Raw genomic sequence first — 25093 nt, 5'->3', positions numbered from 1 at the left:
CAGAGAGGTATCCATAATACGACTGCAAAGGTATGCGTTCCTGGAGCGAGGACCCCAAATCATGCAGCACCATCTGGGGTTGGCTTAAGCATTCGAATTATCGCCATTATTAGCAGTGGGCAAGTTGCCCAAAATGCAACTATATGAACAAAGTGGATCATAAGTGGGAGAACGTCCCAGAGTGGTTCTGCAAGTAAGGCATCCAACCCGTATTCTCACCCTCGGCCTTTGGAAGTTTTGGAACGAGGCGGCGAGGCTGCAAAAGCTGCTAGCCTGCTCGCTGCACAGCTTGGGCCGAAAGACCGAAGCTTGGGGACGGAAGATGCCGCTTCAACCAAGAGACTTATTCATACATAAGCAAGGCCCAGCCACGACTTGGTGATGAGATGGGATGCCTGAAAGCCTGAAGGTGAGAAGCAAGAGTTTTTCCTTTTTTAGTTTTGGGATGGTGATGAGGCTGGACCCAAAAGGGGGGAATTTATTACACCCCTTGGCCAGGCCGCCAAGTATACACTAGTATTAGGTTTGGGGGAGATGGAGCTTGTCAATACTCTTTATTAATCCATCGACGGCCTTGTCTACGTGGTCAACAGAGAACTCAATACCATCAGGCCCCTACTGGAGTTGGAGTTCACGGGTGGGAGGTCAAGGGCGAAATAACGTGACAGTCCTCAACATTGCAACCAGCCATCAATCACACCATGATTTTGGTACGGCTCTGAGCGCCGATGGACGGAGCCTGCTGGAAGACGGTGCATACTCTTCTCGAGACTGTCCTGTCTCTTTGAATTTACGTACCGCTCTGTTCTCCAACAACAGCAAGCTGCGGTAGAGGAGGGAGGAAGGCAAAGGCCACCTGCATCGGAGACTTAGACATGTCGGACAAGTTTCATGACCTGGTACGAGTACGAAGATGCGGAGACATTCACGTCCGAGGTCCAAGTTTGGTTGTTAGTGCGTGCTGCTGAAGTGCTTGTCTGTTGGACAGGATGCGGGGAATACTGGGCAGGGTGTACCTAGGTAGTCAATAATGGCCTATGGTAGTCAAAGTCTCAGGCGATCCCGCGACCGCGACCGCAAGATTTACCAGTGAGTAGTACGCGTCGTTGACGATATGCGAGATTTCCGGCGCCGAAGATCGGAGGGATACTGATTTGACCGGAGACGAGAGGATTGCAGTGTCTGCGAACGGGAAGAAAGAATGGAAGGTAATTAATTAAAAGATCTCCATAGAAAAAATGAAATAGGGTAGCTGAATAAATGGCGCAGGGCCGGTTCAAGGGCGTTTTATCTCCGGCGAGATTCCATGCCAACCACGAGATACTGTAATAATATGGAAACAGATGCGAGGTGCTTGGTCAGGAAGAAGAAGCCCACCACTAACACCCGCCACTTGGGTGCCACTCTCCAACGACCTCCAGCCACCACGAGGCCATGCGGAGTACGATCTGCCGAGTACCTGGACCTGGGACCTGAACCTGAACCTGTCACTCCAGTTGTTCCAGTCATGATCGGCAAACACGGCTGGTGACACCCGGTGACGGCCTCGTTCATGACGTCGGCGATATCGGAATTGACCATCTACCGCCTATCGCCATAAAATCACCCAACTCCCAGCGCCCAAGGCCCAAAGCATGCCGATGAATAAATAATGGCCTAAATAAAACATAAAACACATATCGCACACTAACCATGGCTGATATACAGGTGCGCGACCATGCCATGTCGCCAACAGAGACCTTGACCTCAGACCTCTCCCGCCAAACCACAAACTCGGATTATGGCGATCTGGAACCCGACGACTTCGAGGAAAAGTCGCAGGACGACCGCCCGGCTGCGTCCATCGCGACAGGCCGGTCGGCCAGTCTCAACAGAACAGTCTCTCGAAGAGAGACTATCTTGTCGTCGATCAGATCCCGGGCACCCATAGGCGCTTTCACCCATCCGCTAGAGCATCAGAAGACGACAGTCGAAGACCTGGTCGACTTCGACGGCGCTGATGATCTGTACAGGCCCGTCAACTGGAACATGAAGAAAAAAGTCCTCACCACAGCCTTGTACGGGTTCACCACCATGACCGCCACCTGGGCGAGCAGTAGCTACAGTCCAGGTACACAGCAGGTCGCCGAGCAGTTTCACATTGGGACCGAGGTCTCGACGCTAGGGACGACGCTTTTCTTGATAGGATTCGGGATCGGCCCCTTGCTTTGGGCACCCCTCTCAGAGGTCTATGGCAGAAAAAATGCTGTCCTGCCGCCCATGTTTGTCGCTGCCTGTTTCTCCTTCGGAACTGGTGCAGCCAAGGACATACAGACCATCATGATCACCAGATTCTTCACCGGGTTCTTCTCCTCCGCGCCTGTCACTAACACCGGAGGCGTATTGAGTGACTTGTTCCCGGCGTCCCAGCGAGGCATCGCAATCGCGTCGTATGCAATGGCGGTCGTCATCGGCCCGGTGTTCGGACCCATTGTTGGCGCCGCCCTGGTCGTCCAGCCCGGCCTCAGATGGCGATGGACCGAGTATATCACTGGAATTATCCAGCTCTTTGTCTTGGTCCTCGATGTCATTTTCCTGGACGAGTCATACCCTCCTCGACTTCTGGTGTACAAGGCGCGACGCCTGCGACATCAAAGCGGAAACTGGGCTCTTCATGCCAAGTTTGAGGAGTGGGATGTGTCTGTGACAGAGCTGGCGCATAAGGTGAGCATGGCTTGGTTGAATGATCCCCGAATCAAAGAGTGATGCTGACCGACTATAGTTTTTGGTTCGACCGTTCCAGTTGTTGATGACTCCAATTTGCGCACTGGTGGCCCTCTATGCGAGCTTCTGCTATGGGATTTTGTACATGCAACTTGGTGAGCATCTTCATCTCTCAGCCTGTGGAATTCAGACTGACCGACGGCGTAGGTGCCATCCCCATCATCTTTGGCGAACACCGCCACTGGAAACTACTCCCCTCTGAACTTCCATTTCTGGCGATTCTCTTGGGAGCCATTACCGGCGCCGTCATCAACGTTTTCAACCAACTGGTATATAACCGCAAAGCCGGAGGCAAAGTGGCGCCTGAATTGCGTCTGCCGCCGATGATGTTTGGATCTTTTCTTTTCTCGTCAGGGCTCTTTGTCACTGGGTGGACGTCCGACCCGAAGTTCCCATGGATTGCCCCGGTCATCGGGTTGTACATGACTGGTCTCGGGTTCTTCACCATATTTCAAGCGGCTTTGAACTACCTCGTCGATACATTCCAAAAGTACGCTGCCAGTGCAGTGGCAGCCAATACATTTTTACGATCAGTCTTTGCTGCAGCGTAAGTTGTGACCCCTTTTATCGCTTCTGGACTGTGAATTGGGTGCTGACGTGATGGCAGGTTTCCACTCGTCGTGACTCCCCTGTACCATAACGTTGGAGTTCCCTGGGGGACGAGCATTTTTGGGTTCTTTGCCGTCGCGCTTATACCCGTGCCGTTTGTGTTCTTTGTTTTTGGCAAGCGCATCAGAGCAAAGAGTAAATGGAGCAAGTTCTAGATTTCACGAGATTGAAATGCAGATGTGGATTTTCTTACAAGGCTCCCCCCGCGGTATAGGGAGGCCTAAATGGCCGGCTAGTAGGCTGATCCGAGAATCAAGCGTACCAGAAGACGCGAAATTGGTTACCAATCATAAACTAATAGGGGTTCAATTAAGCACCTGGGGAGCCACTTGCTCGGCTTGCACAGCGCTGGCCATCTACGAGGTATAAGTGGCTCGTACTCTATCCCTCCCTGGACATTAGGGAGCAGGGCCCATCGGGGCCAAGATGCTGGCACCACTTGCATGCAATGGATGACCAAAATCCCTTCCAAGCTTCTCCTCGTGCTCTTTCTATCTCGACAAGACATATCATATGGCACGTGTCTAAAACACCCACTATCCCAACGGTTGCAGCAGCCAGAGGAAAGGGCCGCCTGAAAAGTTGACGGACGGTGGGATCCTGTCGTCATTGTTACAAGAATCTAAAGATGCGCGGTTCTCGGCCCAATGCCTAGGGATCTTCCCAGGTGCGTGTTTCTTACCTTCCCATTGAGGCCTCTACCCCAGTCCTCGTTATCTATCCTTGCTTGTATTGACTGCTTCCCTGCCGGACTGCACTCGATTATTTGATGAGCGGGCGCGAGTATTGGTTCTCGATGTCGTCAAACGTCTCCTCCTCGTTGCATCGATCAGCATGCAGGTTGATTGACTGATTGATTGAACCGCGATTCCACTCAACCTAGGCTGCAGCATTTCTTCCCACCGAGAACTCTCCATGCTCACCAGGCATCCCTCGATCTATTCCTTATTAGACGGAGCCCGCTTCTCTCTGGACGACATTCCATTTATTCGGGTGCAGGTGGTATTGCTGTACCTTGCTGAGCACCATGTCGTCGGGCGAAGGTCAATGTGAGAACAGCTGCGAGGAAGGTCTTGCAGAATCCGCGCCATTGCTGGCTACTTCACCCGACAACGGCGACGATGGCAAACAAAAGGACCACTCTACGCTCCTCTGGAAAATCTACATGGTCGTCTTCTTCTGTAACCTGGGATTCCAAATCCTGCAACCGGCCCAGACGCAGATCTACGAGACCATCTACTGCTCAGAATGGTATCGTCGACACCCCATCGACTTATTACCATCACCCACCGGCAAAATCCCTGAGTCATATTGCAAGATAGGGCCCGTGCAGACGCAGATATCTACACTCAAGGGATGGTACGAATTCTTCGCCGCGGCGCCGGGTCTAGTGATGGCCATCCCAATGGGGATCCTCACCGATGCCGTCGGTCGACGACACCTGATGATCCTCAACATCACTATCCTTTGCCTAGGACAAGTTTGGGTCACCTTTGTTACCTGGTTCGACGGCAAGATACCCCTTCGGGCAATTTGGGCAGGCGCGGGTCTCAACATTGTGAATGGTGGAATTATCGTGACGGAGTTGCTGTTTGTGGTAAGCCCTCGTTGCACCTTACATTGCATGTGATACGTTGCTGACGAACCTTACAGTGTGTCTTGACGGACATCAGTCCGAGCGATCGAGTGTATGTTGTCGAGCTTTGAGGACTGTTGACCGGACCTTGCAAGCTAAATCTTGAGGTAGAGTAGAGACCTTCTTCCGCTCCACGGCATTTGGACACTTCGCAAAGGTCCTCGGACCCGTGATCGCAGCGACCCTCATGCGGCGCGATCCGTGGCTCGCTATCTACCTTGGACTGGCTCTGCTAGGCATGACGGTGATGCTCGTCGCCACCGTGCCAGAAACCCTGCACATGCAAGTGGCTGCACGGAACGACCAGGCCGAAGGGCAAGGGGATCAGACCACCACGACATGCGCAGATTCCCGAGGCGACAGCATCATCCGCAGCAGATGGCGACAACTCAACCTGGGCCGCCTGATCAAGATCTGGAGCGACTGGCGCCTCATATTCGTGGCACTGACCTACCCGTTCCGGCTGGTCTGCTACGCGCTGAGCGATCTGCTGCAGCGGTACGTGTCGGACCGGTACGGGTGGACACTCGCGGACGCAACACTCGTCTACTCTTTGCAGGCCGTCGCGGCGGGCCTGGTGCTATTCACGCTGCTACCGTGGATTTCTGCACGGATCGACGCGCGGTTCGCATTCAGCACCATCCAGAAAAACGTGGTGCTGGCTCGGACGTCGCTGTTCGTGCTGGTCGTGGCTTATGCCGTCATCGGCCTCGCGCCCAACCCGGCCGTCATGATTATTGGATTGCTGATCGAGACGCTGTCGACAGGGTTTCCCGCAACGCTGCGCGCGCTGGCCGCCGCGCTGATCGACGCCGACGACAAGGGCCGCGTCTTCTCCGTCCTCGCCATTGTAGAGACCCTTAGTATCATGCTCGCATACCCCGTCACCGCAGCCTTGTTCAATGCCGGTCTCGACCGCGGTGGGGGTCCCTGGCTCGGTTTGCCGTACGACGTCATTTCCGTGGCCGCTGCTTTGGCCTGTGTCACCATGTGCCTTGTTCGCTTCGAGAGGCCTGTAAGGATTGTGTGAGGGTGGTGGTATCAGAGGGAGGAGGAGGGGTCATTTGGGGGAGAGAAGGATGCCAGGTGCTTAGATTTTACTCACTACTTACCTACATTATCTACCTAGAGGCAGATGGGGGGGGGCACCAGAAAAGAAAACAAAGAGACTTGGATGGACCCACGTACATAACATAGCAAACCATACCATACCATAATACCTTGACTGGACCAGAGGGATGTCCTTCTGAGAAATACCTAGATAATTGAATCCTCTTTCCCAAGTTTATACTTGTTTCATTACATACTTACGTACCTAGGTACCTACCAATAGTATACTACTGGTCATTCCGTGTGTATACCAAGACAGGTACGTACTCCAAACCATGTCTAGCTACCTACCTACCAGGTACCTAGCTACCTAGGTAATCAAGTGTGGAGTGTTCGCCCTCTAGCTAGATCTAGTTTACATACATACGCGCCTCCAGAATCCACCCCGATGTTCACAAATCAAAATGACACCTTCCTACCGAGGCTCCCCTTCCCTCCTTCCGCTCTCACCCCATGTAATAAAATGTTTCAAGACTACTCGGTACTCTGGCCCAATGGGCATATTATATACCTGCCTATGTAACAGCTTCTTGGGAAATGCCAGGTTGGTTTCTTCTCACCCGTCGATTGCAGTTCTATTCTCCGTTTCTATAAGGTATCCATCCAGGCTTGCTCTGCCTAGCTATATCAATTTCCGTGTCGTGTTGGCTCCCACTAGAGGCTGTCGGCGATTGTATAGCTAGCTGGGTTTACCAAAATCATTACTTGGTGCTATCCGCTGTATATCTGGTATCTTATATATCTTATATCCATTCCCACGATTTCCTGCCTCCAACCATGTTGCCCGATCCACCCACTATCAAGGTCCCCTCGTCGTACGAGTCCCTGCCCGTCAAGGACATCAAGGTCTCCCACTACCCCGAACATGCGCCGGAAGCTACTCCCGTCGTGGTGGTGACGTTGAACCGGCCGAAGCAGGGCAATGCGTTCACGGTCCAAATGATGCGGGACTTTGAGTTGGTCTACCCCATGTTCGACCTCGATGAACGCGTCAAATGCGTCGTCATTACTGGGGCTGGTAGGATGTTCTGCGCGGGCGCAGACCTCGAGATCGGGTTTCCTGGTGGGGGAGATAGGGAGAGGGTGGTGGATCATCGTGACAGGTGTGTATTTACGTCTACTCTAGTTGGAGTCGCAGTGTCGTTTTGCTCACTGGTGAGATTTACAGTGGAGGTCGCCTCAATCTGTGCATCTACCGGTGCAGGAAACCGACTATTGTCGCGTTGAACGGATCCGCCGTGGGTCTGGGAATGACATTGGGCTTGTCGGCTGCTATTCGAATTGCCCACGCGTCGTCCAAGTACGGCTTTGTCTTCGCCAGACGCGGGATCACCATGGAGTCCAACTCATCCTTTTTCCTCCCAAGGCTGATTGGGTACTCGAACGCCCTCTATCTGCTCACGACCGGCGACGTGTACAGAGGCGATTCAAAGCACTTTGGAAACCTGTTCCAGGAGGTTATTGAGGATCAAGCCGGTGTCTTGAAGCGAGCACTGGAACTTGCCACCACGATTGCGGAGAAGACGAGTGTGTTGGCCGGATTCATGAACAGAGAGTTGATGTGGAGGGGGAGACCGTCGGCCGAGGAAACTCATCTTCTCGACAGTGCTGTCCTCTACCACATGTTTGCCAACCCGGATTGTAAGGAAGGCGTGCAGAGCTTTATGGAGAAGCGAGAGCCAAAATTCTCGGCAACTCTCGAGCAAGATGGTCCACCCTTTTATCCGTGGTCTAGCGAGGTCGACACTGGCTCAAGACCTCGCTTGCATCCATCAAGCAAGGCGAAGTTGTGAACTGGCTGCGTATTCGGGGAAACAAGGAATCCAACTCGGCAATGTCTTCATAGTCTGGCCCTAGTGTGCTGTTCGTTCCATTTCGTCAGGGCTTCTTCCTCCCTCTTCTTTGCATGGTTCTGCATCTTGTTTATCGCGTCTGTCACCTCCTGATCAGTAGGTTTACTCAGTTGATCCGGATGTAGCTCTTCCACGCTTAATGGTTTCGCAAACGCCTTCACCCATACAAATCTACTCGAACCCGGGCCGGTTCCCGCGACGACAGCCGAGCAAAAGTTTGCCTGTCGCTCGAAGCAATCTCTGCTTTTCGGAGTTTTGGGAAACACCATGGCAAAGCAATGTGGCATCCCCTCGTAGCCCACGAAATCCACCACTCCACCACCCTGATGCATTCTGCGTGCAAGAATCGTGATCTCATCCTCCAAGCCTTCATTTCCCAAGCACAGCCATGCGGGAGGCATCCCCTTCCAGAGGTCCGGGCCAGCAGCTAGCGGTGACACGAGAGGATGTGCCATGACTGATGCGTTGCAGAAGATATTTGCTCGGGGAGGGCGTGTCGGCCACAGATCGTCCGGAAGAGGATCGGCCTTTGAAACTCCTTCGGCAGTAGGTGGATCCAGGTAGTCCAGATGAGCATTATTGTTTATCGAAGGCATTGAGCGAGATATGTCGGCCCACGCACTGTTAGGGCAAATGCCCGCCGGAAGTTCAACGGGGACGTCGACTCCGTGGAATTTGATGCTGCTCACACCCATTCTCTGCAGAGTCAGGAGGAGCTGCAACAATACCACGGCAAGATTACCACCAGCAGAGTCCCCAGCAAATACAATATGTTTCGCAGGCACAGGGTCGTGGGGCAAGCCCTTGGGAGGCGCCAGGAGCGACAAATAGGCCACCAATCCGTCGAGCAACTGAGCAGGGAAAGGATTTTGAGGAGCTAGACGGTATCTAACAGAATAGCAGCGACCGCCAGTCAGCCGTGCGAGACGGGCAACTGGCTGTCTGTGCGATGCCGGGTCCATCAGAAAATAGGCACCACCATGGAAATAGAGAATCGTGGTGCTAGTCGAAACGCTTGCCATCAGAATTCTATAATGGTCGTCTTCTGATACATCTGGTCTAGGTTCATTGGCAGGCACGCCTTTCCTGAAGCCAGTCCATTCAGCTTCCACGCCCACGACGTTGGGAAGATTGTATGTTTCGCTGCCGTTCCCAAGCTCCTTTATAGCATCCACGATAGCATCTCTCGGGCCGATCTCGTCAAGGGGTGGCGGAATGGTCACTTTGGCGATTAATATCGGCCCTTTGATTCCAGGGTCCTTCGTGGAGATGTGTTGCAGATATCCCATGGGTTTTCTAACACTCATAATAGATCGCAAAACAACCACAACCACCTCTGTTGTCAAATCTTGCTTTGATGAACTCGGTGACAGAGAGAGCGTGTTCAAGACGATCGTCTTGAGCAGTAGTGGCAGGCGGGGCAGGAGGAGCCTGACAAGGGCTCGCGGAGAAAGGTCCATCGCAGCATGCAAAGGAAAGATTGTCCAGAACGAATCTATCGCAAATCTGCGTCCCGAAGGAGCGAATGATAAAACGAACGAAAATCAAACTCTAGTGAGACAGGACTCGACGAAAGACAAACCTCAATGGAGGTGGACTGTGGAAAGTGAGAAGAAGCGCAGTTTCAGTGATGAGTGACAAGCGACAAAGGGCGGCGAGCAGCGAGCAGCGAGCAGCATACTACTTTTGGCTGCGACGTCATAGACAACAAGGCAGCAGCATCAGCTTCCTTTGGATATTGAATCTTCTGTTTCTTACATCCTGTCTAGATTTATTTATTCTCACTTTCTTCCTCTTTCACCACAGCAGCTAATAAACCCTCCTTCACATCGAATATGGAATCACCCAAGGAAGGAAACAAAAGATTTGACCCAACCAGTTTCCGGGCGATCGCTGACTGTACAACAGCAAACTATGCCCTTGCAGGGTCCTCGACCTCGGCTGGAGTCCAGTTACAGTTTCTCCCTCGCAAATTCCATTGTGGTCAACACGCTCCCTTCACCAAAGAAACCCATCTGTCTTGAGTCTTGACGGTGGTCCTCCCAAGACGACTTACGGGAAGAGACGGCGACATATTGCGCCGAAATCTCTCAATCGATCACTCGGTTGTTACCTTGTGACCCTATTCATGACCCTCCCTACACAAAAATACCCGCGATCATCTCTTCGGAAGACTCATCCACGAGCCAACCTCCCTGGAAATACTCGTGCCACGGGTGGATCCCTCTCCTGTGCCTTCCGCTTCTGCCTGGCTTCAACCTAGATCATGTATGATTGTCGATGGCATTAATCTCTTTCTGGTAGGGCTGTCAATACGACTGGACAAACAAGAGGTTCGCTATTTTTGGCTGCCGATACCCCGGGTTCACCTCCTATTGCAAAAGTGGATAACGCTCTTCGGGTTTGTCCTCCCCAGAAGCCCGGATCCCTACTTTCTTTTTCCCTCATACTAACGAGGTATTATTGCGGGTACGCTTCCCTCCACTACCGTACAGTCACAGCCCCCAAATCGACATGTGCTGGAGCAAGGGAAGGGCGTACTCTAGAACGCGACGAACAGCCTGCGAATTTTCCCATTGGCTTGCCCAGACACCTTTGCGTCACATTTTCGTGTTTTCTATGGCTTGGACAACTCGTGGCTCCAGGCTGAAACGTTTCGTTGCATGCTGATCCCCGGCACAGTATCGGGCCTTAGAACCGACTATTCGACAACTTGGTCATGTTTTCTGCCGTCGCTACACACCAAAACAAAGCATGCCCCTAGTTAGTGCATTGAGTATGCCTGTGTCTGCCTCGTTGCTTGGCCGACTATACCCGAACCTGTCTCGTGGCTCCATTTGGCGCTCGTTACCGACATCTCAATAATCCTTTGTCGACGAAATGACCTGATTTTTGATAGCTCCCAAATGTCCAAAAACACTCCGGCAACCCAGATGTCCTGAAACTAATCACTGACCATATACACCGTCATGACTTTGGACCACAGCATCTCGAGCGACCCGTCAACGGATATCACGTCCATAGCTTCGTGGGATTTCTCGCCAGAGTCGACCACACCGGCAAGTAATAGCTCGCGACACAACACCCAACACAAGACCCGAACACTGGCTCCCAACCTTACGCGACGGTCGCACAAGAAGTCTCGCGGCGGCTGCTTTAGTTGTAAGCAAAGGAAGATCAAATGCTCGGAAACGAAGCCCGCGTGCGGGAGTTGTTTGATGAAAGGACTCAGTTGCGTTTATCCAACAGAGCCAGCAGTGCGCAAGTCGAGCAATCTACCGCTGATAAGGCGAAATCCCAGCACTTCTCCATCCTTCCCAGCTGCCACCTTTTCGATCCTGGACATGCGATTCTTCCATCATTTTCTCACGATCGCCTATCCACACCTACCAGTCGACAATGATCATGTCTGGATCAATGATATACCCCAATTTGCTGAACAGCACCAATACCTGATGCACGCGTTACTTTCGCTCGGAGCCTCCCACCTCAGCCGCCTCACCGGCGTGGACTATCGACGAGAATCTCTGATTCACCGCGGTCAGGCGATTGCAGGCCTCAACCACGCACTCAGCCAGACGGCGCGTTCCTACGGGGAAGCTGACGCCATGCTCGCCTCTTGCTACGCCCTCACCTTTCAAGCTTCATACATGAGTGATGGCCTTTCCGACTTCATCACCATGGTGCGAGGCTGCGCCCTTACAACGGAGAAAATCAAACAAGAGCACTCCCCTACGGCGTTCAACCTGCAACCAGACTGGCATTTCAAATACATGGCGCCGCGTCTGCAGAACCTGCCATCGGTTGACCCTCAATTGCTACAAGATGCGTACACAGCTCTCGAGAGCATTCGACCTTTTTTGACTGGTGGCACGGAAATAGACTTCCACGCGGCACTGGTCGATGTCATCACCTCGCTGCAAGCCTCGCCTGCATCAGGCTATATACAATTCATCGGCGTGTATGGCGTATGGTATGAACTATGCCATGACTCATTCAAGACCTTCCTGGACCCAAACAACCTTGTCGCTCAGCTCCTTCTTGCTTACTTTGTAGGCGTACAGTTGTTGATGGTTCCTCTCGCGGCGCATGAGTGGCCACATCGCGCGGATGTAACTCGCGTACGCGTCCTACAGGGTACAGTCGAGTGGGCTCAAGGGATTTTTGAGCGACTTGAGAATTCAGAGTGGGAAGCGCACCTTGATTGGCCAAGGAATGTCATCGCTACTGTTGTTGCAGAGATCAATGGTGATGTGCTCCAATTGCCACCTGTACTGCAGCTTCATCTTGCATCGCAGGACATCACTCCGCAGTCAACGATTCTGACACCAAGTTGACGTGGTCCATGGGAACAGTAAGATAACGGCCGTATGGAGACGAACATATTCCACGAGCGGAAGAACGACAGAATGACAATGCCATTATATGGTAATGCAGGTCAGTAAACATTCGCTCAAGGGATGCGGGTCCAACAGTGAACTTACTTATCGTTTTCAGGATCAGCCACGAAGTGTTATTCGGAGTATAAGGAATACCTTCTTCAAAGCGATTTCTCTTACACAGGTGTTATCTGTTGCAACAGGAGGCTCTGTCCAAATGCGAAATTCAACACCAGCATACTGAGAGATGATTCAGGCTTGAACACCCACAGCTATGAGGGATTGGATGTAGTCTTTCCAAGGCAAGAAATCGAGATCCTCTTCTCCCAGATTAAACTCCCCCAAAAATGTGTGTATCCGATGGCAATATTTCCAGCCTCTTGAACCAGCAACGTGGTCAAGTCACTAAATGGTATGCACCCTGCAACCCGGTGTGCAAAGCCGACCCCAAAAGAAAGATCAAGCGACAGAGCTGTTTTGAGCGCCATGATATTTCACCGTTGCTCTCCTGCAATCCGAAATCAATCCTGATCGTCTGTCACCACTCTGGTTCTTGAGGCCTTTGCTCCAAAATTCGTCCTTGCAACGCCCTGCGCCCGCATCACCGTTGTTCAATGGAGGCACCGAATTATGATTGCTCGGTCGGTATATGAAATGATGTATTGATTTCCCACCTCTTTCATAGCTCGTTCTACACTGCTCCAGTGTCCACGACTCCGCATTTTCCACCCTTGGTCAAGGAGTGATGGTTCGCGCCGCCGCTCGGTCGTTTCGCGTCCGCCCTGCTTTCTCTTTCCTGCAGGGCGTGGTCGGTCTGTGTCTTCTGCGGTGGATGCTGCATGTACTTGACGGGGTGATAGCAGGCCAGGACAGTGAGGGCGATGAACATGGGCACCGCCTCGAGGACATACAGGCACCATTCGTGCGTGAAGGGGTAGCCGTCAATGCCCATGCCGAACTCGACGACGCGGTAGATGGATCGGACCTGTTTGCGCGGCAAGGCAGATTGTTAGCGGTGCGCAAATGGCCCAAGGGAAAAACGAGGAGGAAATAGGATATGTAGATATTGTCCTCACCTGGACCCAAAACCCAGCGATCCAAACCGCCCAGACCACCTTGCGCACGCTGGGGTCCAACCCTCCAGCATCTGCCGCCCCTGCATCTTTGGCCCTGCAGGAGGAGCTCACCCTCGCCCTCGTGACAAATTTCCCCAAGACGACGAGAAAGACCGTGAACGTGGCGAGCTGCAAGCTCAACCCCACCAGCAGCACGTTGGTACCCACGGTCTTCAGGTCTCCTTCCCAGTTGCCCGAGCTGGCGATGCCGGAGCCGGAGCACTGGGTCAAAAAGCTGAAGACGTCGGAGGTGATGAAGACGCGGCTGAGCCAGCGGGGCGGGATGTGGAACAAGACTTGCTGCTTGTCCGCAGTCAGGTTCGTCCGAATCAGACGCGTGAGCAGCAGGTACAGGCTCGCGCAGACAAAGATGGGCGAGATGACAATGTACGACGCGCTGACCGCGTACAAGGGTATCGAGCTCAAGTTGTGGATCGATGCGTTGCGGATGGACCACCCGGCCGTCGAGATGACGCAGGCCACGAAGAGCGGGATCGTGTATTTGTGCTTATACGCCAGACGGCGGGTGGCGATGAAGTTGATGTACCCGTGCCACAGCGTCAGGAGGAAGTAGAGAACCGAGAAGATCACGGCCGCGGCGGTGGAGGGCGTGTAGAAGTACAGGTTTAGGTCTGAGTCCGAGGTCGAGGTGGAGTTTTGCATCTTGGTTTGAAGGAATCTTTTTTGATGGAGGGGATGGGGCGACTGGCAAACCCTTTTTGGTGGTTCTTTGTTTTTGAATAGATGGAGCTTTTGGTGACGTCTGATACCAATCTTGAGCAAGGAAGGAACCCTGTTTGACCTATGTAGACTTGTACGTAAGTGAGAGTGTCAGAAGCGTATAGGTCTCTTTTCTGTCAAGGTGTCAGACGCAAAGACGTGATTGCTGCTCCGTCGCCGTGTGGTCTCTTGAAACAATTGAAGTGGTCCCGTTATTTACCGCCCACGTCCAGAGTATATATGAAAGTAAAAAGGAGACGCAATGTGTACGAGTCAACCCATCTGATGAATAGAAGAAAAGTACCTCGAGAGCAGCACGAAGAGAAAAAGAGCAGGGGATCTCTCTTCCTATATTTATATACGCCATCCTCGTCCCATTTTATCTTTTCTCCCCATGAACAACCCAAGCAAAACAAGCAGAATTGACACAATCTTCATGCTAAGGGAAGGGGGATAGATGAGAAAAAGAGTGGACTCTCTAGTGGAGTGACCTGCATACGGTCCAAAGATGCGTTGGGGTATATAGAAGAAACATTCTTGGCCTGCGTTCGTCCGCATTTTCTGCTCTGGAAGGGAGTTTGAAGGTGCAAGATTGGGGGGGTTGCCACGGCGCATCGCGCACGTATTCGGATCGCCATCGAATCAGCACTGCCGGACGGCGTTTATCGGGCTAGGGTTTTCCAAGGGTTCCATGATTTGTGGGGGACGATGTCTTCGCCTTTGATCAGTCCGTCGTCGTTTTCGTTTCTGAGACACGACAACAATCTGGATACGGTGAAGGTGCGGGTGCTTTTTCCCTCGCTTGGCGGTATACGGACGGTATCTATCCTCCTCGAGGGCCTTCTTCTTTGTAGCAATATCCCATTGTTCAGCGCTATGATCAAATGAGGCAAGATTCGAATTCGAGGTTGTCGTATTCTGATATCGAAGAAAAGCGGGAGTCAAGCCGGGGGAAACCCACGAACCTCTTTTTCGGAGAACTTTTCAGACGTCGAGAGAGAGTTCAAACGAAAGAAAGGGTGCTGCCTTGTGAGGCGTTCCCTGAACCGGCGGGCTGGAAGGCTCTGTTGGCGGAGCACGCGTAGACCCAGGCAGAAACATATTTCGCCCCCTCGTCCAAAAATGGTATGAATTCGTATCTGGGGCGAATCAATCATCTCCCCGTGGTGACGGGGCAGAAGACACCGGGAAGATCGCTCTGCACGGTCCTCGACTTGATTGGAGGAAGAAAACAGCTGTCTTGATCAAATCGCTTCGCTCATTTCCCTACCATTCCATTGCCCTAGGGGGGTTAGGAGGACGGTGGCCGAAGGTTTGAGAAAAGCCAAGGGGGAAAAACCGTACTCGGGTTGAGAAACCCCTGGAAACAAAGACCCTGGATGCCTGAACCTGACCTGATCGTCCTGTCTGTTGTGTGCACGAGGTTCAATTTTCCCGAAGCAGCAACTCTCGTATCCTTAGGAACCCCAGCTGGCTGGTGGGTCAAACCATTGTCGCACCTCTTCCTTTCCCGGCATTCATGGGGATCCAGAGGCGCAGCCACACACACACACAGCTGTGGCAAAGGCGGCATTGACTTACCGTCTCGAGAAAGACAAGGGGGAAAAGAAATGGAGCAAGCGAGGGAAGATGAGAATCCAGGCACCAGGGTAATACTAGTCAAAAGACGTAGGCCGATCGAGAGAAAAGTCCCGTTCCTTCGACAGGGCGAGGTCGCGTTGACCAATCAGTGTGCATGGATTGTCGCGAGGCTGCTCGTATTCGGATACACGAGGCTTGGTCCGTGCGAGGGCGAGGCTGCAGGACTTTCGCCGCTTGCGGGAGCGAGGCTGGGTACATACCTAGGTATTATGGCCGGGAAGGATCGCCGGGTAGGGAGAAGCATGTGTGGCATGCGTGGTGACCAGTAACAAGTGAAGGAGTCTTGCTTAGAAGAGGACCTCACGGTCGATCGCAGCAACAAAAAACATTCGCAGCTTCAGAGTTGTTCTGTCCATCCACCACGGCCTATTGTGAGCGGATGCTGTTTCTCTGGATGATCCCCTGAAAGAATTTCTGTCACTCGCCCCCGAGATGCAATCCCGCAAACAGCCTAGATAAGCGAAACCCCGGAATTTATGATGGTTTATAGGTAAGCACAAGCGGGAATCCAGTTGCAGACAAGTGTGGTAAAATTCTCAATTTGATTTATTCATGTCAACATCTAATATACATTGACCTAGGTGTATTATTGCTAAATACTCTAAAGAGTCATGGTGCCACCGGTCGAGTTCAGTTAACCGTAAACCAATGCACGGACTTCAATGCTCTCCCGGCCCTTGGCTCCCACGGGCGTTCTGGGATCCACAAACGCCGTGTGAGGTACTCTTTGACCAACGCCATCCTTGCTGTCATAGCACTTCAAGAACAGCCTCTCATCATTGTCCATACCAGACCAGTAATAGAACTTCTGGTTGTCGTTATACCTCACTGCCGCCGTCTCACCCGTCCGATGGGGATATCTATGCTCCACGGGCACGAGATCATTGTCATCGACGGTGTCGGCCGAGGCAAATCCTAGAGGATGCGCTTGGACGGTGCCGTTGATGGGCCGCCAAACATTGATGATTCGGTATCGGCCCTTCAAAAGCTCATCTGCTTCTTCCGGGTTGTGCAGCTTCACGCGCCACTCGGTCGATCGCGCCGTCTGGTCAACGTGCACTCTGGTGACAGGGGCACGGGGAGCCTCTGGGTTTGATCGACGGATGGTGTGGTCGAAAATGGTGACTTTATGTGCACCTGGGACCTTCTCCAGCAGCAGTTTTTCTACCTCCGGGTAATAGACCTGTTTGATATGTTCATCGTCAACAAATTCCGTCTCTTCTGATGGAACGCCCTGGATGGCTTCAAAAGCGTCTTTGTCGAGATAGAATTCGTTTTCTCGGCCGCGGATATCATTCATCTGGACTTCAATCACGGACTCTCCAAAGTTTCGCTGTGGCACGCCTTCGGGTTGTTTCTCAACAAAATTGTGCGGCTTTGAGCCGTCTTCGGGATCTCTGAAAAAGTTCAACTTCGTGTGCACTGGACCTCTTGGGACATATGAAGAATCTTGCGCCCCGGAAAGGGTGGTGGACACGGAGGTCTGAGTAGTCGTCGCAGACATGGTTTTCAGAGTTGCAGAAGTTCGAAGCAGGAAATGTTTCGCTATCGAGGATGAAGGCGGTGATCAGGACAAAGGCGAGTGTATCAAGAACTGCACTGGGTACAGAAAGGGCCGCCAACAGACACAATGGCTGACGGCATATATATGCGCGGCGAGGCGAGCACGCAATGCCGTATATTAGAAATCCGTTGGAGTCACGTCATGGCCGAGCCGAGGGTTCGCCGCCTACCCCATGAATCTTCGACAAACTTCGTCCCCGCATGCATCTTTCCAAACCAATGATGGCCCTGCGAAGATCAAAATGTAATCCGGGTGACCAAAGCGGTTGGCTGGCCGGTGTTTGAAATTCTAATCATCCGCAGAATAAGCCTAGGTAGGTACCTAAACGCGCTGACATTGCCAAGAGACGCCACTGCAGTCTAAGCGCAGTGATCAAGCCCTTGTAGCCCTTGCAGCTTGGTAATTTCTACAGCTCGCCTTCTTCGCTGCCGTAGTCGACCTTCTCGGCGTCGTCTAGGTCGCTGATGCCATTCGAAGGCGGTTCTGGCTTTGGTGGCTGCGGTGGTCTCTCGTCTGCCGGGTAAACCTGAGGTACCCGGGATGGCATTCTCGCATGGTCACCGCTCTCGGGTTGAGTATACATGCCATTGTCCCGACTTTCCGGTCGATGTTGTGATGGAGCTTGTTCTGCGTGGCCATTGCTGTAACTCGAAGGTGGGCCATTCCAATTGGAGCCTCCAGAGGAATGTCTCCGAGAATGGTGGGAATGTTGCACTGATGGCCGGCGGTGCTGACTAGACTGCGGCACTCTGCCAGACGACGCATTTACAATCTCGTCAATTCTCCTCTGCACATCGTCGCCGGTGCCTCTGGAATCGTTAGCAGGTCGATCGTCTGCAGTGGCCGCAGGGTGACGGGCCAGCATCCTTTGGGGAAGGTTGACATTGTCATCCCGTGAATCTCGACGAATCCTCTTGGGTGAAGGTGCTGCCGGGTCCTCGCCGGTGGGTCGCTGTGCTGGCATGCTTGATCCCCATTCCCCAGAGTTTTGATCGTCGGCGACATCTCTGTCACGTTTGGCACCTTGACTCTCACTTTTTGCACTGTCGACGGGCGACAGGTCAGGCTGCGGTGTGGCGGGTTGTCGGGTTCGCTCAAACAATGCAAGATCATCGTCTTTGGTGTATGCATCTTTTTGACCTTGGCGGGGTAAGGTCGGATTCTCATAAACATCTGCCATCAGATTGCAGCCCTTTTGAATATCATGGAGATCGATGCCCAATTGCTCCCACCACGGTCGGCCCCTCTCGTCGTCGGGAAGGCTGATGCCTGCAAACTTGACCCCCATATATAAGGCACTCCCGGCAATTGCCGAAGGCGTCAATTGGAGGCACATGGTGGTGACAAGGGAATCATTCAAGAAAGCCCACGATGTGTTTCGCAGCTGTTTGTTTGCCTGGACGTCGTAATACCGGAGATAGTCGAGGAGGAGACGGTAGGGCTGCTCGAGCTGTAAGTCGAAGCACAAGGCCTCGAGTAACAGGTCTTCGTTGTGCAGAATCGTGTCTCGCCATTTCCAATACTCTTTGCTTTGTTCGTCCACCACCAGATTTGGTTGCTTTTGGGCGACCCGACAACATGCGACCACCAGCTCCTTCATCTTGCGATAGTTTTCTTCCACCTTTGTAGCCAAGAATATGGAAGTGGCCGCGACCGAGTAGTGGTGGAATCCGGGTCTGTTGTTTTGAACCATGGCATGGCGCATGAAGAAACGATGCAGGTAGACAGCGGCCGTAGCGAGGGTCAATTGCGGCAACTTTAACATGATGCCGACCTGGGTTATGAAATTGACACCTTTCTGTCTATTGGCCAGCTCTTGAGTCAGAGACATTCCATCCAGGATACTTGGAGTTAGCAGGAGTTCTTCAGCTGTGAACAGCCATTGCGACTGGGTCCTTTCCAGGATGGGGTTTTTGGAGACGGGGGGGGAGGCGTCATGGCGCGTTGTGTCTTGGAACGAGGGCATCGTGGGTATTTCGTGGCAGTTGAGAGGCTGAAAGTGAACCGCAAAGCCTTGCTGTCGGATCCAAGTCCAGGCGGTGGGCAGCACTGGCTAACTCTGATGGTCCGACTGCGATTGCAACATTGAGCGTGAGGCAAGGGCACGGCCGGATCGTTTTGCGTTGGCGGTCGCCGTTGGGGTGGCAGGTTGCGGAATCAACAGGAGATCCCCGTACTGAAAACACTGGTTATTCTCGGGACTGGCCGATCCAAGATGAAAAGATGATGGCAGGTGAGGCGATGAGGGTTTGAATGAGAGGGTGCGGCGCTTTGGTGGTGTTGACTGCGGGCCAGGACAAGGCTCATTCAAACGTGCGAGGGGGAGCCGACTCGCCGACAAGGCTGGCACAAAAAGTGCAGTGCAGGCGCAAGCAGGTTCATACTTGCCGAGTTGCTTAGCTAACCGATGGGTGCAGTGCCGTATAGCATAGAGCCCCTGGTCGCAACTTGCAAGGCAGGTAAACCGTGCCGACTGTGGCCGAATTGCCCACGCTAAACATCGCGTTATGTCATCACGATGTCATGACATCATGCCAATCCCCTCCGCCGTCCCACCTCCGTCCCACCTTTTCGTACGCAGCATTAATCGACTTTCTATTGTTCCTCCAGCACCGTTGCAATGTCTCTCAACGTCATTTTGTTTTTTCTTGAGCACTTTGTGATCTCAGCCACCGAGGTATCAATCTGTATCGTTTTGTCTGGATGTCTACCTAGGTAATGTCTATCAGAAATCCGAATCTTGGCCGCACGACCTCAAGCGACTACCTGAAAGGGCTATGCGGGAGACGCAAACAGATACTGTGCATTGCACTTCAAGTTTTGGTTGACCATGTGCATAGAGTTTGCATGCGGAGCCATGCAAACGCCCTTTTGGGTTGATTCCCTCGACCTCCAGACCAGCTCATCCAATCATGGTCTACCAGCTGCACCCCGAACAAACTCCTCCTGCAAGGCTCTCACATATCAAACCATCCTCGCAGTCCAGTATTTCAATTTGTGATAGTGGAGGGGTCTTCAAGCAGCATATCTCAAATGCTCAATCTGCACTAAGTGATCTGCTCGGTGATCTGCTCGTTGGTCTAGCGATCTTTTGATGTCGCCCAGTCAGAAGTGATACTCTTGCTTCTGCTAGAATTGTTCTTACACCCCTAAATCTTGACATCCTCGGTCCCGAGGCCCCCTCCAGCCGTACTGCTGAGATCCGGGAAATTTCCTTTGCGGGCTACGCGGTAGAAGCAGCGCAACTCGGAAGCTCTGGATACTTCAGAAACCACGAAAACAACGAATGCAAATAAACGAAAGGGGCGTTTTAGGAGGGGTTGGAAAAGAATACTCGATTCTGCTAAAGGGGCTCGGGGGTTAGCACAGGATGCCGAGGCCAAGCGACCTCGACTGTAGCCAAGTATGAATGACCCGACTCGATCCTCGCCCGCCAATACGCGACAACCTGTGCTGCTAACGCCTTCCTCAAGTAGAGAGGGAAATCCATCTCACGGAGGAGAATGACCGAAATGAAGACGCCTGGTTCCCGAAATGTCGCCAGGTTCTAAAGAACGATGCGGCTCGCTGACCCAGTCGTAGCGACTTCTGCACACGCCCAGTTTGGTCAAGTGCCATGGTTAACATCGGACTCACACGGCTCCGGTGAATTTGCGTTCGGAAGATGCGTACGAGACACCTGGGTCGCTTAGAGCAGCGCTTGGCCCTCTTTGCGTCTTTGCGAGTTCGGGTACACGAGCAGCGTCTGCAGCAACCCGTAGCGAGTGCGTCGACGTATGTAGCTCGGGGAGTTGGACGCCGGTGAATGTTTCTTTGGCTACAGCGACCGTTATTTGGTGACGTAGCTGTGGGTGTGAATGGCTTCGGGGCTCCTGGTCAAGACGCACCACTCTTCTCACAGTCGCAAGAGAGAGAAAGAGAGAGAAGCATTCCAGGCGTCCCTCGTACTCTGCATTGCCCGATCAATGACTTCGGTCTGACTCGCACGACGGATCATCGCTCCAACTATGTTTCCGAGAACGGCGCCAGACGGAGGATGCAGAATGTGGCGGCTACATGTTCGCCGTACGGAATACGGAGAACATGGACAAGATCGACCCGACTGCACGGCCTAGTGGGCAAGCCTAGTTCAGCCCACTTACCTAGCGACTGATACCTAGGCACCCTACTCGGTACCCTTCCAGGCACCATGGGTACAGGTTACAGGGGCCAGGGCCCCTGCTCGGGCGGGTGGGCCTAATGAACCACAACTGGCGAGTCAATTAAGTTAATTGCTCGCAGACCGTTAGTCCGCTTGCTGCAATAACCATGGCTACCCAGCTCAAGTCAGCTCCCAAGCCACCCACAAGCTACCAAGCTCGCCGCTGACTTCTCATGATTCCCCATAATTTTGATTCCATACCTTCCAACGCTTCCATGATTTCCTTTCCATCCATGTTTACTTCCTGCTTCAGTTAGCCCAAACTATGTGCTCTGCCCCCTGTCCCGGTTCCTCAGATCCTAGCGCCTCCATCAATTCCCTGGCGCCATTATACCTCAGACACCAACCTTTGCAACCTTTCTCTGTCTTTCTCTCGCACACTGACACTCAATTCACACTCCAGACCACTCGTATCAGCCACGATTCGGCCGCCTGCTCTCCGTGTCTCGCGCTATCCTCGACTGCTTCTCGCTCTGTCTCGATCTCCTTCATGCTCCCCGAATCGCACCCTTACCTCATCTGACTGGCACGGCTTCATGGTTATTCCTCTCCCTGGTCCCTCAGCCGCTCGGGATGTCTGGTCGCAATGCGCCATATCCTCTCCTTTCCATCCATCGCACCCCATGCCGTATCGGTCTCGCACCTCTATGCGTTCTCATGTGGATTCTCGGCCAGATGAGCCTATTTCCCAGTCAGTAGGTCTTCGCGAGCTAAGTCCATGGATGAGGCTTAGGTCCTACAACGTCCAGCAAGGGCCTTGATACAAGAGCCAAACACACTTTGTGGGTGGCGATTTGCCATTTCAAATCCCTGTCAACCGGCCTGACCATGGCGCCTTGTGGGTTTCTCGCGATCAGAACTCTCCTTTATCCGCCCTATACCCCCTTGTGATGCTGAGCTAACATGATATACAAACACCTCACCCTCCCCCAGAGGCAAAGACACACTTGCCCTCGTGGTGCATTAACCCTACATACTAGAGATCTTATGTACGAGAGAGTTACAGAGGACATCATCAGTTGTGACTCGACCGCATTTCGCGCAACTCCATCCGCAAGGCAAGTACCTGGAACAAGACTGGCATACTTATAAGCAACCCGAGATCTCGATCCAAGGGACGCACTGCCGCATCACGTCTCCAGCCCACTAAAACAGCTTCCTCCACGCCAGTCCCTTGCCGAAGCGCCGCGGCGCACTGCAGTTCTCCGGGGACCCCCATACCAATAACGTCTACTGCCGATGTATCAGCAGCGACCTAAACTCAATCAGGAGAAAGCCACCAGTACCCTCCCCAAGCCCAGCTCCTGCGATTTCTGGGACACGAGCATATGCATGGTCGATTGAACTGACGCCATAGCCCTGTCGCGGTCCTCCATCTTGATTGCCGGTCGCCTTTTTCGAATCATTGCGCACCGGGATCGGGTCAGCAAGGTCTGAGCGATCAGCCTCGCCTTTTACCTAATCTGAAGACAATCCTCGTTGTGGTCTACGCCTCAAATCTGTTTCCCCTACTCGGAAATTGGGTTCTCCTGCGACGTGTCATGCCACCAAAAGCAAAACGATCAAAATCCCCCGACTCCCAGTTTCTGTTCGTCAACGAAGATGCCTCGACCGTAACCCGGACCACCAAAGACGCTGAACTGGACAGGACAAAGCAGAGTCATGTACAGCGTCAAAATTTTGCTCGCAAACGGCGGTTGCGAGAACAGTCAGACCCTGCCCCTCAGCAAGCCAGCAGCCAAAGTTCTGTCTCCTCAAGTCCTGCAGTGGCTGGTCCATCGTCTTCTACAACTCAAGGGGGCCCTTCTCAGGGCGCAAGTTACTTCGATATCATACAGAACATCGACCTTGAAGATCCCTTGTTCCAATCAACCAGCCCTCCGCCCATTTCGCAGAGTGCCCTTGACCCTCAGCTCTCGGCACTATTCTCTGACCCCTTTGCTTCCTCGCCGGCGTCGCCTCCTATACCTGCCCAGCAAGTTAACATTTTTGGTTCCTCTCACACTTATCGTCCGGGTCATTACTTCGAGACGTCGTCCACGAGCTACAATTACCCCCAAACTACAAGAAGTGTGGCCAGTCTTGTCAATCCATCAATCCCCTTGGGTGGCTTCTCCAGCCCGCCGACCAACACTCACCGGGCCTTGGAACAATGGGCACCGCCTCTAATCAAGCATTACAACACGGTCATACTACCGGAGAAGTTCTGGAAAGACACTCAAAAAGTACCCATGGGCCAACTCCGTCATGCCCCCCTGATTCATGCAGACATGCAGGCTTGCATGACGGAACCCGCGCATATGTATGCATTTCTCGCCTCTGCCGCAGCTCAGATGATTGCTCGAGAAGGTCGTCTGCTGTTACCGAATGTCTCAGAGGAAGATAGTATTCGAGTGCCCCTTTTCTTCAAAACCAAAGCCATACAGGCTCTACAGGCCAAACTCGCCAATGGACAACTCGATCATCATACGGCTGTGGACCTTCATCGACTCTATGCAGCGGGAATACACTCTGACAACTACGAGGCGGCCGAACCACATTTCCAAGCCCTGCTCTCTATGGTTGATGCTCTTGGGGGCCTGAGTACCTTTGATGACTATCAACTGGAGAAGATCTTCATGCTGGACTGTGTTGCAGCGCTGAAGCGGCTCGGGGTCCCACGTCTAGTTGTGACTTTAGATCCCGGCCCATTACCGGACAGCTTGTTGCTTGATATTGAACATCAAAGTCGACTTCATCCGCAACCGGGTTCTCTGCTGGAGATCTTGGTGGATACCTTCAGCGAATGTCAGGTTTTGGCCAACAGCTTCGCCGACCTTGTCCAAGTGTTGAGAATGTCAGCCTTCTTGGCTACTTCCCCTCATTACGTCCACGAGTACTACAAGTGGTTTAACTGGCGGAGTCTGATCATTTTGCACAGGCTTCTGTCGATGCCTCTACATTACACCATGGATGATAGGACTGATAGCGTGAGGATTGCCACAGCCTACTGCGCTGTCCTGCTGCGCTCCCCGACTCTGGGCCGGCGAGCGGCATCGACTTCAGTCAATGCCTTGCGAGTGAAGCTGGAAAGCACGGATCTCGGGCTTTTGTGGCAGCCCCGCACCGATTGTCTGCTCTGGGTGGCCGTTTTCGGAGGCGTGTGTTGCGCTGGTGGAGAGGACCTGGAGTGGTTCGTGCAGCTCGCAAGGACTGCGGCAACCGAAATAGGGATTGGAAATGCGAGGGAACTGGAAGACTTCTTGGTGGCATACGTCTACGATACTTATTCGCACCGGGAATTGGTGGCCCAGTTCGCTGGTCGAGTTTGGCCAAGACGAGATCCATAAGTGCACAATATAAGGCAGATGACCTCAGACTATCGGCATTTATCTCCCATCAACGCCAGTTCAGCATGTTTGCGACTCTGATGATCCGCCGAAACAACACTCGAGCACAGGACCAAGTGGGATGACTCTCCCCACCTCCCAAATTTCCCGAGTGTCCATTCCACCTCTCACCC

General features: G+C 52.9%; 9 protein-coding genes across 9 annotated transcripts; 5 read left to right on the top strand and 4 right to left on the bottom strand.

Annotated features, from left to right (window-relative positions):
- Positions 1–1692: 1692 nt before the first annotated feature.
- Positions 1693–3527, top strand: Z520_00211 (uncharacterized protein; the record flags this gene model as incomplete). The annotated part of the gene is made up of 4 exons (XM_016770732.1): positions 1693–2703; positions 2762–2858; positions 2911–3310; positions 3371–3527. 4 exons carry the CDS (start codon positions 1693–1695, stop codon positions 3525–3527), a joined length of 1665 nt encoding a protein of 554 aa, XP_016637642.1.
- Positions 3528–4399: 872 nt separating this feature from the next.
- Z520_00210 (uncharacterized protein) lies at positions 4400–6038 on the top strand (the record flags this gene model as incomplete). The annotated part of the gene is made up of 3 exons (XM_016770731.1): positions 4400–4969; positions 5026–5060; positions 5120–6038. The coding sequence occupies 3 exons, from the start codon at positions 4400–4402 to the stop codon at positions 6036–6038; spliced, it is 1524 nt and encodes a 507-aa protein (XP_016637641.1).
- An 857-nt stretch (positions 6039–6895) lies between these two features.
- Positions 6896–7911, top strand: Z520_00209 (uncharacterized protein; the record flags this gene model as incomplete). The annotated part of the gene is made up of 2 exons (XM_016770730.1): positions 6896–7221; positions 7287–7911. The coding sequence occupies 2 exons, from the start codon at positions 6896–6898 to the stop codon at positions 7909–7911; spliced, it is 951 nt and encodes a 316-aa protein (XP_016637640.1).
- A 47-nt stretch (positions 7912–7958) lies between these two features.
- Positions 7959–9431, bottom strand: Z520_00208 (uncharacterized protein; the record flags this gene model as incomplete). The annotated part of the gene is made up of 1 exon (XM_016770729.1): positions 7959–9431. One exon carries the CDS (start codon positions 9429–9431, stop codon positions 7959–7961), a length of 1473 nt encoding a protein of 490 aa, XP_016637639.1.
- A 1509-nt stretch (positions 9432–10940) lies between these two features.
- Z520_00207 (uncharacterized protein) lies at positions 10941–12308 on the top strand (the record flags this gene model as incomplete). The annotated part of the gene is made up of 1 exon (XM_016770728.1): positions 10941–12308. The coding sequence occupies one exon, from the start codon at positions 10941–10943 to the stop codon at positions 12306–12308; it is 1368 nt and encodes a 455-aa protein (XP_016637638.1).
- A 733-nt stretch (positions 12309–13041) lies between these two features.
- On the bottom strand, positions 13042–14128 carry Z520_00206 (uncharacterized protein; the record flags this gene model as incomplete). Its single annotated transcript, XM_016770727.1, has 2 exons — positions 13042–13335; positions 13427–14128. The coding sequence occupies 2 exons, from the start codon at positions 14126–14128 to the stop codon at positions 13042–13044; spliced, it is 996 nt and encodes a 331-aa protein (XP_016637637.1).
- A 2332-nt stretch (positions 14129–16460) lies between these two features.
- Z520_00205 (uncharacterized protein) lies at positions 16461–17330 on the bottom strand (the record flags this gene model as incomplete). The annotated part of the gene is made up of 1 exon (XM_016770726.1): positions 16461–17330. One exon carries the CDS (start codon positions 17328–17330, stop codon positions 16461–16463), a length of 870 nt encoding a protein of 289 aa, XP_016637636.1.
- Positions 17331–17796: 466 nt separating this feature from the next.
- Positions 17797–19356, bottom strand: Z520_00204 (uncharacterized protein; the record flags this gene model as incomplete). The annotated part of the gene is made up of 1 exon (XM_016770725.1): positions 17797–19356. The coding sequence occupies one exon, from the start codon at positions 19354–19356 to the stop codon at positions 17797–17799; it is 1560 nt and encodes a 519-aa protein (XP_016637635.1).
- A 3776-nt stretch (positions 19357–23132) lies between these two features.
- Positions 23133–24920, top strand: Z520_00203 (uncharacterized protein; the record flags this gene model as incomplete). Its single annotated transcript, XM_016770724.1, has 1 exon — positions 23133–24920. One exon carries the CDS (start codon positions 23133–23135, stop codon positions 24918–24920), a length of 1788 nt encoding a protein of 595 aa, XP_016637634.1.
- Between the last annotated feature and the right edge of the window lie 173 nt (positions 24921–25093).

This window comes from Fonsecaea multimorphosa (genome assembly GCF_000836435.1).
Source record: "Fonsecaea multimorphosa CBS 102226 unplaced genomic scaffold supercont1.1, whole genome shotgun sequence".
Lineage (NCBI taxonomy): Eukaryota > Fungi > Ascomycota > Eurotiomycetes > Chaetothyriales > Herpotrichiellaceae > Fonsecaea > Fonsecaea multimorphosa.
This window is presented reverse-complemented; position numbering and strand designations above follow the sequence as displayed.